Raw genomic sequence first — 13,689 nt, forward strand, 5'->3', positions numbered from 1 at the left:
AACAAGGAATAAGCAAAAAAAATATACAACAGCTTTACAAAAATATGACGGTAAACATTAAAACTGGAAACAAATTAACGAGAGAAATTCCTATTAGTAAGAGCCTAAAGCAAGGCTGCTGCATAGCACCTACACTCTTTAAAATATATTTAAATGAGGCACTCTCACTGTGGAGAAGAAAGTGCTGCAATATGGGCATCCCAATCGATGACGATAGATTGTACACAATACACTTCGCTGACGATCAAGCCATTCTAGCTGAAGACGAGAGTGATATAGACTATATGCTCAGAAAACTGGAAGAGGAGTACACTAAGTGGGGCCTTACAATTAATATACAAAAAACCGAGTACTTAGTTGTAGGAGAAACACCAGAACGCCTACAAGTTGAAATGGGAACTATAAATCCAACAGAAGTCTTCAAATACTTAGGAGTCCAAATATCTTCAAAAGCAGGGAGTAACGACGAAATACATTCCAGAATTGGCCAAGCAAGATCAGCCACCAGACAGCTACACGGACTATTGTGGAGTAATAAAATAACAAAAGAAAATAAAAGAAGAATGTATAAAACAATAATAGAAAGTATTGGGTTGTACGGCGCTGAACTCTGGGAAATTAACCAAAGAAACAAGTCAAAAATCAAGGCGATGGAAATGAACTATTGGAGACGATGTTGCCGACTCACTAGACTTGATAGGGTGAGAAACGAAGATATTAGGAGACAAATGGAAATCGATCTAGATATAATAGACACAATCGAAGCCAAAAGACTTAACTGGTATGGACACCTTCAGAGAATGCCTGAAAATAGATGGCCGAAAAAAATAGAAAAATGGACTCCACCCACAAGAAGAAAACGAGGTAGACCAAGACGATCCTGAAGAGAAGATGTCGAAGATGCAATGACCGCCAGAGACTTAAAAACTGAAGATTGCTTCGACAGAAATAGCTGGAGATTAGGATGTGAGAAGCGGCGACAGCTGTAGAAGACTCGCTTATTATATATATATATAAGTAACATTTTACGGTTAATAAAAATATATTATTTTTTTTTGAATTTACATTGTTAACACATACAGGTGTCGATAATAGGAAAATAAATACATAACATAGAAACTTTGAACAGTCATAACTAAAAATGGCACGACATTAAAAGAATAGCGACAAACTGCATTGCAGCTGCCCAGGACAGAGAAGGTTGGAGACATCTTGAGGAGGCCTATGTCCGACAGTGGACAAATTTGGCTGTGTGATGATGACGATGAATGCTAGATAATTCGAGACCGCATTTTCAAATTCTAATACGCAAATTTTGGATTATATACGTAGATCTCGAAGAACTTGTAGAAGACCAGCTACGGACCAAAATGAATTTCTTCTTGCTAACGCATTTAATATTTTTTCAATACTCTTTAGAAGAACATAGGTTAGGCCAATAGGTTAGGTCTAGATGATTTGGTTCCTCTAAAGGGCGTTTGTCAGACTTAGAGACAATATAATTAACTGTTAAGATCGTTGTTAAATTGGTATGGAGGGTCACAGTAAAGTTATATTTCTGTTGTATTTGAGATCTGAAACACGAGAAAGGAAGAAAAATGACAATATCTAATTATTACTTGATAAGTTTTGTCTTTTTTGTTTACTTACTTGATAAGTTTTTTGTAATTTTTGGTATTATTTGCTCTACTTTTACTTTTTTGCTTATGTAAATGACTTGTAAATCCAATCAAGATAAAAGCTTGTATATAGAGAATACGAGAGTTTTCTGGATATTATTTGTTAAATCGAAGAAATCATACAATACTTGGTACCAACTATGCAGAAGATAAATTTTTTCTATATTAATAGTCACACAGCCAGAACCAAAGCAATTACATTTGCTTCTTATTTTAGGGAAGATGGATTTCTCAAAACTTGGGTCCAACACTTAAAAAATCTGAATTCTCTGATCTAAAAATTATCACGTTAGATGACCAACGTTTGTTTCTACCTTTATGGTTAGTAGATGTAAGTATAAAATTTTTTATTATACCTACTTTATTGAATAATTTCTATTCTTCATATTTAATCTAGCATTTTCTTTTCGGTTTTCTTTTTTCTCTTATATATCATAGTCATTAATTCGCTCCAATATTAATCCGTTTATTGTATGTAAATAAATATTTTTAACGTTGAAAGAAACAAGTGGTTAATTCTTTCTTATATACTAGGCTGTTCAGTAAGTTTTGGTTAATAGGCCTAATAGTCCAGAGAAATAAGATTTTTCTCGTGACACATCCCCCTCCAGGCCGAAACCAAATTTTTTGAGTAGTATGGACATCTATATTATTAACCTATATGTTTCCTGCAGCCGATTTTAATGATATACATAGTTATAAACAAATGAAGATCGAAAAACGGTAAATTATCGCTTTTTTCGTCTATTACCAAAAAGTTAAGCACTTTAAACAAATTTGAGAGTAAGAAAGTCATAAATCGTATAAAAAAGTTCAATATGGCATTCGCTGAATATGTCCATCCTTATTGGTTGCTTAGAAAATTGCAAAATAAATCATAAATTTTGAGTTTTTATAAATATTCATAACTTAGGTAAAAATTAAATTAGAATCTTCTTATTACACGGAGTGCCGAGACTTCTTGTACTTAAATTATATTTTAAATTTCAAAGCAATTGGTCAAATAGTTTAAAAGTTATTTAATTTGTTTATCCCAAATTCATTTTTTTTTGCAACACTATAAGTCAGAAAATTACGAGGTTACAATAATACTTCAGACAGTTTATGAAAAGAACATTTATACTATTACCTTAATTAAAAATAAATGACAACAAATAATTTTAAACAGTGTAAAATTATTTTGCAAAAACTTGTCGATTTTTTGCTTACTTATAAACAATTAGAATAACTTTTTAACCGTTACCCGTAGAAAAATTATTTTTTCACATTTAGAAAGACTGAATTTTTATACACATTTAGAAAGAAAAACAACTGTTCTAGGGCATTTAGGGACAAAGTTAGCCCCCCTATTTTTTTAATTCACATGTTTTTGCAAAGGTATTTTGCAATATTTATAATTATTTTTTGTCATTTTTTTTATTTAACTAAATACTGTAAATTTTGCTCTTTCATAAACTATCCAAAATATTACTGTAACTTCATCATTTTCTGACTTACAGTGTTACAAAAAAAATAATTTTGGATAAACAAATTAAATAACTTTTAAACTATTTGACCAATTGCTTTGAAATTTAGGGTATAATTTAAGCACCATAAGTCTCAGCATTTTGTGTAATAAGAAGGTTTTAAGTTAATTTTTACATAAGTTATGAATATTTATAAAAACTCAAAATTTATTATTTATTTGGCAATTTTCTAAGCAACCAATAAGGATAGACATATTCAGCGAACGCCATATTGAAGTTTTTTATACGGTTTATGAGTTTATTACTCTCAAATTTTTTTAAAATGCCCAATTTTTTAGTAATAGACGAAAAAAGCGAAAATTTACCGTTTTTTGATCTTCATTTGTTTATAACTATGTATATCATCAAAATCGGCTGCAGGAAACATATAGGTTATTATTATAGATGACCATATTACTCGAAAAATTTGGTTTCGGCCTGGAGGGGGTTGTGTCACCAACACGATATTTTTTTTTTCCTTATTTCTCTAAACTATAATTTTATTTTGTTAGGTTGGTACAGTCTTGCTATGAACGCGTGAGAAGTTTCATTTCAATCTGTCAATTAATTATTTGCTTACAAACCATTTAGTATCGACGTGTCACGCCAATGACGTCCAAAAACAGCAACAACACCAGAAATCGTAGAAAAAATACAGGATATGATACATGAAAATCGTCTAGTGACTGACAGAAATTTAGTAGAAGTATCTCATTGGTCAGTGTAACAAATATTTTGACTGAAGTATTGGGTTTCAAAAAGCTGTATTCACAATGAGTGCCGCATTCGCTAAGAGCGGAACAAACTCACATTCGCGTGTGACTTTCTCAGTAACATTTAGAGCGTTTTCGAAAGGATAAACTAGATTTTGTGCATCGATTTACCACTATGGATGAAACTTGGATCCATCACCATGATACTCCAGGGAAATAAGCTAGAAATAGACCGTGATCGGGACACTCAAAGATCAAGGTAGCTGACTAATATTTTAGTTATTGTAGACCTATAGGAAGAAAACCTACCTGTTTCCTGCCTAGAGTTGGCGTCCGTTTTTTAATTATTAACAATTTAGTGCAATAATCGCGATTTTTTCGATTTTTTGCACCTTATTCAAAAGCTAAATAATTGACATATAAAATTACAAAATTTAATTTTTAGAACATTGAAAACCCTTTAAAATGTCGATTTTTGAAAGTTAAAATGTTGATTTGTTGCTACGCAAACTGCAAAATAAGTGAAAATCGTTATTTGTTAATAACTTTTACTAAAACTACATTGAAACTCTAGTGTTTTACCCAAAGTTATGGTAGGGGAGCCCAAGCGGGGATTTTTGCAGTTACTCGAGCGCGTCAGATTATCATATGGGGACAAACCTGGTGTTCTGCATATATACCTACCTCTACCATATATTGGTTCTTAACACAGGGGAGTTCGTTAAGGGGGGCCCGAAAAAAAATCTATCCTTAAAAAAACTCGAAATTGTCAGATTAAGATAAGGTAAGTTAAGTACGTGCAAAAGAGTGTATATTTCAAAAATCTGACGATTTGAGCCGGGCGTAAGGAAATGGGGGAGTCCCAAAATTTCACAAGAACAAAGCGAATATTTCGCGAAATGAATGACAGATCGAAAAACTAAAAAATATGTGCTCAATATTTTTTAAAAATCTATCGAATGATATCAAACACGACTTCCCACGGAGAGGGGTAGGGGGTAAATTTAATATTTTAGACACGAATCCCGCGATATTTCGCGAAATGAACATCGGCTCTAAAAACTGTAAAATACACTTATTTAATATTTTTTAAAAATCTATCGAATGGCACTAAATACGACCCAACACGGAGGTGGGGTGGGGGGTTACTTTAAAATCTGAAATAGGAGCCCCCATTTTTATAACAGATTTGGATTCCTTACGAAAAAATAAGTAACTTTTATTCGAAACATTTTTTCGAATTATGCATAGATGGCGTTATAATCGGAAAAAACGATTGTTGGAAATGGAAAATTAAATTAAAAAATAGCAAGCGCCCACTAAAATGGAAAACGTTACTTAATATTTTTTGGTTTTAGGACCTACTCTTCACAAACCAATAGGTCCCCAAAGCGCTCGAGTGACTGCACATTTAGCATACTTTGCTCCCCTACCATTAGGTATTGGGTACTTAACAAACCCTCAATATTTGAGACCGATGCATTAATTAGTTTAAAAGTTATTCTATTTGTTTATCCCAGATACCTTTATTTTGCAATACCATAAGATATAAAATAATGAAGATAGGGCAATTCTGCGTATGCCAAATGAAACTAGAAACGTGATACTATCAAAATGTACTAAAAAAAGATAAAAAATTGTCGAATACAGTCAAAAATCCTAATGCCAAATTTTTGAAATTTTGTAGTTTATAAACATTTTGAATAACTTTAAAAATATTGTCCGTAGAAAAAATCATTTTACATATTCAAAATGCTGGTATTTTACGAAAAGTTTTAAAAATATAGTGCAATTGGTGACTAGTCGTGGTAAGTTAAGGGGGAGCTGGGAGCCGTCAAATGCACGAGTTCAAAAACTAAAAAAGGCAACTTAAAACTACTATCATTTTCTATATCTCGTGATCAGGAGCGTCATTTGAAATTTTGTTTGGGGGGGGGGGCAAGCACTATATACAATACATTATATATGATGTTATGATGAATATTGATGTATTTTCTGTAAATTTCAGTCATTTTCAGGGCCAGGGGGGGCAAATGCCCCCCCCTGGACGCCCAAATGACGCCCCTGCTCGGGATCTACTGAATATTTGGATCTTTTTTTTTTAATTTCTATGTAATATTTCTGTATATTACAAATATTCAATTTGTCAAGATATTAATTAATTATTAAACAGTCTAATTTGTTTAAACAATTTTTAAAAAATAATTTTTTCCTAAAAATCCATGTGTTTTTAATCATTATTTATCATAGAAAAAGTTAAGGTATACTTTTATAAATAAATTATCTTCAATAAATAATTATCTAATAAAAATAATTTATTTATTAAAGTGTACTTTAACTTTTTCTATAATCATTAATGATACTATGATTAAAAAAATAGATTGTTGTAAAAAAATATTTTTTCAAGAATTGTTTAAACAAATTAGACTGTTTATTAATTAATAAATTTATAAACAAATTGCATATTTGTAATGTACGGAGAAATCACACACAAATTAAAAAAAGAAAGATCAGAATCCATTGAGTTGATCGGGAGATACAGAAAATTGTAAAGTAGAACCCGCTTATTATAATACCCGTTATAGGAATATCCCGGTTTAAGGAATAAAAATTTAAGGTACTTAAACATTTCTTCTAGCTACCAATGATCGGTTATTAGAATATCCCTGTTATAGTAATATTTTTGCTTGGCACAAAGGCTATTCCATTAAGCGGGTTCGACTGTATTAGCTTGGAATTGCTTTTTCGGTATTTTAACTCTGGATTTGTACGCTCCCCTAGTAACCGTTTGAACTACATTTTTGAAAAATCGTAGAGGGTGTTGTGAAGGTACAACGTTTGTGAAATTTTTTTAACAAAAAATACAAATCTTATTCTTTAAAAGGGCATTAATGAGATTCCTTAATTATTATAAACAAATTAGCTGTGAATTAAAAAAAAACACAAGCTAACTTTGTCCCAAATGAAGCCAGGCTAAATTTCTTTATTTGAAAATTCGTGTGAATACTAGCTTTTCGAATATATAAAAAGATTGTTTCTACAGATATTATTTTTAAAGTTATTCTAAATGTTTATAAACTACAAAATTTCAAAAATTTGGCATTAGGATTGTTGGCTATATTAATTAATTTTTTTATCTTTTTTTAATACATTTTGATACTACCACTCTTCTACTTTCATATCGCATACTCGGAGTTGCCCTACGTTTATTCTTTTCTGTCTTATGTTATTGCAAAATAAAGGTCTCTGGGATAACCAGATAGAATAACTTTTAAACTAATAATTAATGGATCAGTCTCAAGTTTTGAGCGTTTGTTAAGTACCAAAATACCCAACTTTGGGTGAAACCCTAAAATTCTAGGTTAAATTTAGTAAATGTTATTAACAAAAATCGATTTTCATTTATTTTGCAATTTGCGAAGCAACAAATTGACTTTTTAACATTCAAAAATCGGTATTTTGAAGCTTTTTTAATGTTCTAAAAAATCAAATTTTGTAATTTTATGTCAACTATTTAGCTTTTTATTGGGGTGCAAAAAATCGAAAAAATCGCGTTTTTTGCAGTAAATTGTTAGCAGTTAGAAAACTGAGACGAACTTTAGGCAGGAAACAGGTAGGTTTTCTTCCTATAGGTCTACAACAACTAAAAAAGTAGTCAGCTACCTGGCTCTTTGAATGTCCTGAGAAAATCCTTATTTCTCTGGACTATGTAGCGATACCTTTTTGTCACATATTATTTTTTAGATGTTTTTGTTTGTTCCCGGAGCAAAACAATATATTGACGGCATTGGTGTTCATTGGTATTTAGACTCAATTTCTCCAACTTTTGACTTAGATTTAACTCATAATTTTTATTCAGATAAATTTATTATTGGAACAGAAGGCTGCCGAGGTAAGTGTTCATTACTAAAGTTGTAATAAGTCTTAATAAATAATAGATTAAATTTTTTATACTTAATTGTTTAGAAGTAAATTTTCTTTATTCTCTCCGATATTTTGATTTAGTTTTGCTTTTGACTTCGATGTCCAGCACAAGAACTGTTGTCGGCTTACTGTCTTACTAACTATTAATGTATTGCTTCATATATTGTTTTCAATTGTCTATAATATAATTTTACATAATAATACAATAATTGGCACATGTGATATAAAATAACTTTCTATTATAACTTTCTCCTCTGATGGAATATCAGTCAGTATGACCAATAGATCATAGAAAGCTTTCCTTTAGTTCTCACGCAAACGCAAATCGGTGGGAGTGTGCATTTTATCAATGAAATTTGCTATGCTTAAGACATTCCAGAAGCCGCTAAAGATAAGATGTTTTAACAATTAATCATTCTGAATTAGTCGACGGATATTAGTACAGTTAAAATAATTAGACGATAACTGGACGATAATGATTATGTAAGATAAATTTAACGTTTTTACTACTTTAATGACAAAAAAGCACGTTTATTAGGGGAACCTAATTCAAAATTATTTTGTGCATTTCATTCATTATTTCATTTATGTTGGCAAAATAGTATATTCATTTGTCTGGACTAAATTACAGTTATGTTTATCTTAGAAGGTATATTTATGTTAATATCAACATTCATACAATGTTGCCAAACTGAATTTTGTTATATTCGGTGTAAATTTTCCAACCGAATCCCGCGCCTACTATACCTACACACGCAACAAAAAATACTTCCTTATCAATTAAAAATTTAACTGACATTATTTTATCACTCGTTCTTACAACTTCTATTACGCTATCTTTCTTTTCACTGTTAGCAATTATACCAACTCCATTAATAGTGTTAGTTTTCCCTACATACCACAATTTGTATCCTTCACCTAGTTAGTAGTCCTTTGTCCTTTTTACCTAGATTGCTTTGCAGAAAAATATAACAGATACAGTCAAAACCGCTTATTAGAATACCTCTTAAAGGAATATCCCGGTTTAAGGAATAGAAATTTGAGGTCCCGAAACGTTTCTACTAGCGACCAATAATCGGTTATTAGAATATCCCGGTTATAGGAATACTTTTGATTGGCACAAAGGCTATTCAAATAAGCAGGTTCGACTATAAATCGATTGCATTTAACATATAATAGGTATTCTTATATTATTTTTTATAGGTAATATTCCTTTTGAACCAGATGTTATTCTAGGATCTTGGCAAAGGGGCGAAGATTATGTGAAAAGCATCATGGAGGTTTGTAGTTAGTATTATCTTACAAATCTTTTATTATCTATTCTATCAAAATATTTCTATTTCGATAATAGATAGCTATTATCTATCTATTATCTATCTATTTCGATAATTTTCAGTAAATATAAAATGCACCCATTTAGAACTTAAATGTATGAATACCTACTCTAAATTCACAATCAAGATGCAGTAGAAATAAACAAACCAGGACACGTTAAATGTTACAAGGAGCACTCCCGAATCATAATTTACAATGTATAAACTTTTTAAATCATAATTTGGGATTAACAATGTAAATACATTGTAAATTATGATTTGGGAGTGCCCCTAGTAATATTTAACGTGTCTTGGTTTGTTTATTTCTACAGCATCTTGATTGTGAATTTGGAGTAGACCGCAAACACGATATTTTTAACGTCGACAAGACAATCAAGGAGGCAGCAGATTTATACAAATAAAAAAAATCGGCAATGGACACCGCACAAATCTTATGGCAAATGTAATGGACTCAAATAAACTGCTCGTCAAAAGTTAGGGATATAGCAAATTCTGCTGAATTTTTATAGTAGATTTTTTCGTGAACAGATTAACGGATTCCGCTATTTTTTTTTATTATTTTAGACTTTTCTTTAGTATTTACACAGTTATGCAAAGGTTTACTCAAACTTTTTTTTTGTACTTATACCGAGTGGAAGAAAAGAAATGTTTCTCTTATGTTAAGTTTGAGACGCCCTGTAGGGAGGACGGTGGTACAAATGGGAGTATATATCGAAATCGTATTGTTGTCTTATGTTTTGTGAACATTTTGTTTTTTGAATGTCCCTGATATCTTAAGAAATAACAAAAATAGACGGTTTTGTAATTTAACATGTGTTCTAACCGAAACAAAAGTTTGAGACACCTTGTAGGGAGAAAAAGGCACAAAGGTGAGTATACCTCGATATTTTGTTGTAGTCTCATATTTTGTGAATATTTTATTTTTTTAATTTATCTGATATCTTTAATAACAAAGAAACTAGACGATATTACTCTTTAATATGCGTTTTAACTGACGACATGCGTCACATCACACATGTGACGCATATACGCAAAAACATATTAAAGAGTAATACCGTCTAGTTTCTTTGTTATTAAAGATATCAGAGAAATTAAAAAAATAAAATATTCAAAAAATATGAGACTACAAGATAATATCGGGGTATACTCACCTTTGTGCCTTTTTCTCCCTACAAGGTGTCTCAAACTTTTGTTTCGGTTAAAATACATGTTAAATTACAAAACCGTCTATTTATTTTGTTTCTAAAGATATCAGGGACATTCAGACAACAGCATGTTCACAAAATATAAGACTACAATATTATTCTGATGTATACTCACATTTGTACCTAGTTCTCCCTACAGAGTGTCTCAAACTTAACACAAGAAAAACATATTATTTTCTTCCACCCGGTATAAGTAAAAAATAAGTTTAAGTAGACCTTTGCACAACTGTGTAAATACTAAAGAAAAGGCTAAAATAAAAAAAAAATAGCGGAATCCGTCTGTTCGCGAAAAAGTCAACTATGAAAATCAGCAGAATTTTCTATATCCCTAACTTTTGACGAGCAGTTTACAATAGAATTGCCTCGAAATTACAATCATATCATATTGTTGTGCCAACTCTAAAGTTTGATTAATAACGGCGTAAATTGTAATTCAAATTTATCTAAATCACTTTTTTGAAGTCCATAAAAATATCCTATTCATAAATACTATTAGTCTAAAATATATTACCGCTATTTAAAACAGTTTTGACCCAGCGTGAGGCTGACCCGTATTGTGCCATATGTACTGTAAGTGCATTGTCATTATTATCTATAAAGATAAGACCTAAATACCTGCTAAGGTAAGACTTAGGATTTATGAACTTATAGCGACACGCTTCATTTATTATTTTTTAATTGCTAATTTAAAATGACCCATATTATTTTCGTTTAGAAAAGAAAGTTAATATTAAAATTAGCAATTAAAAAAATAATAAATGAAGCGTGTGGGTGTTATAGCGACACGCTTCATTTATTATTTTTTTAGTTGCTAATTTTAAATATTAACTTTCTTTTCTAAACGAAAATAACATGGGTCATCTAAAATTCACATGTGTTTCGCTCCTAAATACAAAACCAGATTGTATAAAATTAATGGCTTTTTCAGGGAAACACAAATGGCCAGATTGGCCACGCTCTTTATGTCAACTTCTTAAAAACTACAGAAAGGTTCTCTCAGCTTTTAAAACGCCAGATTTAGAAATTTATCGTCTTTTCTGGCCACATGGTAGAACCGCAGACATGATGACTAATAGTGTTGTGGTATCAGTCGATACACAACCCCAGCAGGCATCGGTCGGTCATACAACCCTCGCTGGGCCCAAGCAATAACAAACCCTCTTACGAGATATAAGCACGCTTTTTTAACCAAAAATAAGTAAATATATTACTGTTCGTTGTTTTACACTTATTTTAATTTATATTAATTGTTTCCGTTAACCACCAACGGAACAAACTCATTGAACTCAAAGACTGGATAAGAAGGTAGAATGGAACGATCATATAAGCGGAGTGACAACAAAGGTAGTAGTAAAGACGGCGAGTAACGGTTTTCTAATAAGAAGAAGATCAGTGGTAAGATCACGTACATAATAGAACGATAATTTACTGGAGGCGTATTTAAAACAGACAGAGTCGTGTTTACATAAAAAGAAGAAATTACCAAAGAGATAGAAGCTATAGAGGAAGAATAAAACTTGCAGGTCACATCATTCGACAAAAGGATTTGAGATGGAAAAAGAAGATAATCTTTTACTAAATATGGGAATTCAGCTTACGAAACATACGCGTTGTACCTTTGAGTCTTAGATTAATTTTGCTTGACATAATGGATTGCCACGTGGATTGCATCTTACTTCGTGTCAGTTAAGACGTGCTTAGATAAGAAAAGAAAATGATGGTGAATTTAAGTGAGACTTAAAGCGGCCCTATCAACAGTTCTTGCTCAATTTATTAGACTTACATACCCTAGAAATATTAGTTTTTGAAGTTATACTTCTTTAGGCGCGATTGAGATTGAGGGTGAATTTATATTGATCTGCGCGCATGCGCACACCGACAGTTTGGTATTAGTCTTTATACGGGCTCTGATTGGGTGTTGAAATGATCTGTCAATAATTGTTCAAAATGGAGGTTATCGGTAAACAAAAATGTTGTATAATATATTAGTTTTTATTGTTGTGAGGACAGAAATAAAATCAAATTTATAATTATAGTGACTTTTTAAATAGTTTTGAAAAGCCACAGGTACGTAATTCTAAATGTTTCAGTTGTATTCCAATAAAAAATTATCTTCATACCTATTTGGAAAATGTAAAAAAATAATGTACTTACCTAGTACTTGCTATGCTATACCCCTAGTAGGCAATGTTTTTATTTACATAATCTGATTACGAACAAACTTTCTACAAATTTTCATCTAAATTGTTTTCTTACTCTATATATTGTTGTATTTTAATTCGACAAAAATCAAACTAATAAAAATTCATATAAACAAAATGTCAAAAAGTTGTTCAGTTTGTGTATATTCCCACATGACGTATACGCGAAGGTGGTGCAGTTTGAAATCGCTTCGACTCTCGTACGGCGGGATACACGGGAAGTAGGTTCAAACCCAATGCAAGTTATATCATTTTTTTATTTTTTTTATAGATTTTATGATTGTAAGTATATTATTATATAATTTTTTTCAGAAAATACGTATTTAATTAAAATTTTTGACAACAATTATTGCTCAGAAATCATTTGTGTCATTTTTCAATGTGTTTGTATGTGTTTTATTCTTTTATTTTTTTAATTTTTGGTATTGTTTTAATAAAAATTTTTGGAAAGTAGTAGAGAAACTGTTTAAAGTATATTGATTTCGTTGAAATCATATAATAGAAGTATAATTTCTTACGTGCGTACAAAGTACACATATTCTTTTTTTTTTCTTTGAAACACCTTAAAAGGATGGTCAAATTCATACGGTACTGCTGAATGGGCTAAAAGGGTGCAGTGACTCGACTTTTTCAACTTTAGTTTTTTAATTAAATTAGTGGTTAATATTCAAATTTTCGTAAAATTGGCTGTAGTAAATGTTAATATTAGTCTTTGTTAATGTTAGTTTTTAATTTGTTTAATTTAGTTTAAGATATTAATAAAAATATGTTAATTTCTAAAAGACGAATGTCTTCGATTGGAATTTTTTCATATGGGTGATTGTAAAGATCTTTTTGTTGAGTAAATCTCTTCTGATCTCGTCTGTTACTGCTCTATTAGAAAATACCACATGTATCAAAAAGAAATATGGCATATCTTAATCGTCAGGTCGAAAGAAAAACACCCTGTTACATCGGTTTGGAGGGGTCGGTACGGTATAAAGATTTGAGTCACCCCCAGAGGGCAAATAATTTTAAAGAATTTGGCTGTAGTACACAAAAGAGTCACCCATAACGATATACGGAATAAATTGGAAGAATCATATTGTTCAGTATCGGAGTCCACTGTACTCCGAAATTTGTAGACTA

The 13,689-nt window shown here is 31.0% G+C and overlaps 1 protein-coding gene across 1 annotated transcript in view; it reads left to right on the forward strand.

Annotated features, from left to right (window-relative positions):
* LOC114333883 (lysosomal acid glucosylceramidase-like) overlaps positions 1-13,689 on the forward strand; it is a 40,317-nt gene that overhangs the window by 16,303 nt on the left and 10,325 nt on the right. Inside the window, exons 4-6 of the mRNA XM_028283878.2 lie at positions 1,897-2,010; positions 7,642-7,789; positions 9,025-9,101. Of these exons, the coding sequence (XP_028139679.2) occupies positions 1,897-2,010; positions 7,642-7,789; positions 9,025-9,101 (339 nt within the window). The remainder of the gene's footprint in view (positions 1-1,896; positions 2,011-7,641; positions 7,790-9,024; positions 9,102-13,689) is intronic.

This window comes from Diabrotica virgifera, chromosome 1, assembly GCF_917563875.1.
Source record: "Diabrotica virgifera virgifera chromosome 1, PGI_DIABVI_V3a".
Classification (NCBI taxonomy): Eukaryota; Metazoa; Arthropoda; class Insecta; order Coleoptera; family Chrysomelidae; genus Diabrotica; species Diabrotica virgifera.